The sequence below is a fragment of the Cynocephalus volans genome, chromosome 14 (genome assembly GCF_027409185.1).
Source record: "Cynocephalus volans isolate mCynVol1 chromosome 14, mCynVol1.pri, whole genome shotgun sequence".
NCBI classification, from domain to species: domain Eukaryota; kingdom Metazoa; phylum Chordata; class Mammalia; order Dermoptera; family Cynocephalidae; genus Cynocephalus; species Cynocephalus volans.
This window is the reverse complement of record NC_084473.1, coordinates 92,384,939-92,388,949: the sequence shown is the minus strand read 5'-3', so window position 1 is coordinate 92,388,949 and position 4,011 is coordinate 92,384,939. Positions and strand designations below refer to the sequence as shown.

Here is a 4,011-nt window from a genome sequence, read left to right as displayed (position 1 = left end):
GCTTCAATTTGAGCAAAAATTGTAGTTACTTAAACTGAAAATGAAAGATAAGTCAAAACTATTTATGAAGAGAGACCAAAAATATCATCAGGTTTCTTGCTGTGCTTCTGGATTTCAGGAGCAGGCTCATTTGAGCACGGAATCGACCCTGAAGGGAACTCACCCCTACTTTCAGAATGTGGGGGTGGAGGTGACAATCCAGCTCCTAGAGGAACATAAGGAGGAAATCCCCTCAGTGAATAGACATTTCTCATTGCAAATGGAGGTGGTGGCTGGACAGAGAAATCCCTTGGTAGAAAATAATTTTGAGGAGCTGCATACATGCTTCCTGGAGGAGGTGGAGGAAAAGGAGGTTCTCTTCTCATGAATGGACCCCTCCTATCCACTGGAAACAATGGACCTCTGATTGCAGGAAAAGGTGGAGGAGCAAAGCCAGGGCCACTTGCTTCCCTTTCAGCAGGCACAGATGAATGAGGCACATTTACATCACCAAGGTCGTCTTTGGTATCATTTCTGCTGGATTCCGTTTGTGAGGGCTTTGGCCCATCCACTTTATCCAAAGAAGCCAGGTTAAAACTTCTGAGCTCTGCTGGGCCAGACGGTCCACCAGGATCAGGATCAAATCCGTCTTGCCTTTGTGGAAGAAGAGCTGGATCAGAACATGGGTGGCCTGGTGGGGGAATCATCATCCTTCGGTGTTGTTCCCACGGAGGTGACAGGAACCCAGATGGAGGTGGTGGCTGCACAGGGAAATCCCTTGGGAGATAATAATTTTGAGGAGCTCCATACATGCTTCCTGGAGGAGGTGGAGGAAAAGGACGTTCTCTTCTCATGAATGGACCCCTACTATCCACTGGAAACAATGGACCTCTGATTGCAGGAAAAGGTGGAGGAGCAAAGCCAGGGCCACACGCTTCCCTTTCAGCAGGCACAGATGAATGAGGCACATTTACATTACCAAGGTCGTCTTTGGTATCATTTCTGCTGGATTCCGTTTGTGAGGGCTTTGGCCCATCCACTTTATCCAAAGAAGCCAGGTTAAAACTTCTGAGTTCTGCTGGGCCAGACGGTCCACCAGGATTAGAATCAAATCCGTCTTGCCTTCGTGGAAGAAGAGCTGGATCAGAACATGGGTGGCCTGGTGGAGGGATCCTCATCCTCCGGTGCTGTTCCCACGGAGGTGACAGGTACCCAGATGGTGCTCCATGAGAATCGGTTAACCTATCACAGCCCGATTCTCCTCTTTCATTGGTCATCTGGTGATCCAGAGTATTCTCTGGGCCTCTTGAGCCTCTTCCTCCTCCTCGCCCTGGAGTCAAAGGTGCGAGTCTGAGTGGAGAGAGAAAAGCTCTCGTTTCGGATGAAGGTCGACCCACTGGTGAGGCACCACATGGGGAATGCTCTCCGCCAAATGCTGTCTTTGGAACATCAACTACATATGGATCTTTTTTGAAAAGTTCAAATTTAAACTCTTTTTCAGCTAATTTTTGTCTCTTGGAAACATTTACTTTCCTTAAATACCTGAGGTGTCTTTCAGCAGTCTCAGCTGCCACCCAGCTGCCATGCGCTTCTTTCTCATAGGAAGTCATCTGCCCTTGATAAGAACGAACGCTTCTCTCCAATTCTTCTTCTGCATCTCTGGCTCTCCTTCTGTAGGTCTCCAGTTCCTCAGCTGCATGGCTCATCTTCTCTTCTACTTTGGAAAGTTTCTCCTCCTTCTCTAACCGGTCCTTTTCCTCTGCTATTAACTTCCTGTGGAGTTTCATTCCATTTTCTTGATACAGTTCAGTCATTCCTTTAAGTTTCTGCCGAAGCTTCTGATTTTCACTTTCCAACTGTGTGTTTTCTGACTGTAAAGATGCTTGTTCAGTCTGGAGATTTGTAATATGCTCTATAAGCTCTTCCTTTGTTTTATCTACTTCAGACAACTCAGTGTAAATTTGGTTTCTTTCTCCTTCTAGGGTTTTGAAAGAAGCATTTAACTTAGCAGTGTGAATCAGTTTCTTCAAAGCTCCTTTTGGCAGATCATCTAAGCGAGCACCCTTTTGTGATTCACTCTTCATCTGCAATTCCAAGTCATCAGCCATCATGTCTTCTCCAAGCACAGCAGCCCAGTCTGTCATCTTGAGCAAGCGTTCAGCCAGAGACTTGATGTGATTTTCTTTATCACTCAGAACTCGTTCTGCCTGGACTTTGGAGTTTTCAAATATTATTTTCTGTTTATTAAGTTCACTCACTTGTTCTTTCAATACTTCCGCTTCTTGTAAAAGCTGTTTCTGGCTTTCCTGAAGTTGGGAATTTTCATTCAAGGCGTCTTTTATTGCCACCTTCAGACGTTCTTCATTCATTTGAAATATTTTGCAGATTAGTTTGGCTTCAGCTACTTGTGACTGGATGGATTTCGATTCATCTTCTAGGGACTGTATCCTTTTTGAAATATCCGCCATCAATTCATCTTGCTCACAATGTTTAGATTTCTGTTCCTTTAATTCTTTTGCTAGAAAGACTATTTCATCCTCAAGTTTAGATTTGGAGCTGCTCAGCTTTTCATAGGTTGCCTCCAAGCTTTGTGCTTCTGTTGACCCCTTCTCAAAGCTGGCATCCTTCACAGCTGACTCCAAGCCTTCATACTCCTCTTGAACAACGCAAAGTTTGTCAAGTAGTTTACATTTTTCTTCAATTAGTCCAGAAAGCTTTTCAGCAAGCTTTTTCTCTCTTCTTACATAAAGCCGGCTTCTCACCGATCGAACACTTCTCCACAAAAACAAGAGAATCAAAAATCCAGTAAGAGCCGCACATGTCACCAGTTCCCACGGAAAACCAGGGCCCGGTCTCAGGTCTTCAGGCAATGCTGCCACAGTCCTGCACAGCTTTCCCAGGACCAGCCCCAAGTACGGCTGAGGGGCAGCCCCGGGCACCTCCATGGCGCCCCCGAGGCTGCTCCGGCTGTGGCCACAGTAGCCACGGCCTGGCCGGGCCACCACCAGCAGCTGAGACAGCTCTGCGTTCTGTCGGGAACGCGAACCGGCCCCGGCGACAGCAGCAGACACAGCGCAGCCGGCCTTGAGGGGAGCCGGGGAGCACTGGCGCCCACCGGCCTCAGGCGTCCCCCACGCGCACCATGGTAACCAGGCCCCTTTGTGACGTCACTTCCGCCACGCGGTTCCGGAGCCTGCCCCGCGCGAGCCTGTGACACACGCTGTCCTAGCCACCCCCACCTCGGCTTGGTTTTGGCCGGGCCACCGCTGGATTTGAATCCATGTTTATAATGATGAAATCTGGGTAATCAGCATACTCATCACTCAAATATTTGTCATTTCTTTGTGCTGGGAAAATTCAAAATCCTCTCTTTTAGCTATTTGAAATTATCTAATAAATGCGTGCTGACTCTAGCCACCTTACAAAGCTGTAGATCAGTACAAATAGTTCCTCCTGTCCAGCTGCAACTTTGTATCTGTAACCTCTGCCTTTCCCCTCCTCGCCCTACCCTTCCCAGCCTCTAGTGACCACTATTCTGCTACTTCTAGGAGATCAACTTTTCCTTTGGCAATTTTTTAAAGGAAATTTTGCGATTTTAATTTCTTTCAGAGGAGCATCCTTCCTTAGATATCTGCCAAGGAACAAAAGTGTTTTCTTTGGACTAACTTTGCCAAAATAGCCGTAGAATGTGGCAATGGGAAGAGGCCTGAGACACTCTGGGCTTCAGCTGGCCCAACGCTTTCTTTATAGGTAATGAAGCAAAGGTCTACAGTAAGTGCACTACTTGTCCAGGGCTGTTTAGCTATTTAGTGGCAGAAGTGTGTTGTATTTCGGGATCTGCTGGATGTCAGTGAAATGCTCTTTGTTTAAAAAACACTTTATTGAGGAATATTTTATATACCTTGTAATCCACCCATTTCAGGTATGCAATTCAATGAGTTCTAGTAAGTTCATCAAGTTGTGCAGCCATCACCACAAATCAGTTTTAGAACATTTTCACCACACCAATAAGATCTCCTGTACCCATTTATT

General features: G+C 46.5%; 1 protein-coding gene across 1 annotated transcript; it reads right to left on the bottom strand.

Annotated features, from left to right (window-relative positions):
• Positions 1-839: 839 nt before the first annotated feature.
• On the bottom strand, positions 840-2,816 carry LOC134362716 (melanoma inhibitory activity protein 2-like; the record flags this gene model as incomplete). The annotated part of the gene is made up of 1 exon (XM_063077927.1): positions 840-2,816. A coding segment is annotated over one exon (1,977 nt), but the record flags the coding sequence as incomplete, so codon positions are not given.
• Positions 2,817-4,011: the final 1,195 nt, after the last annotated feature.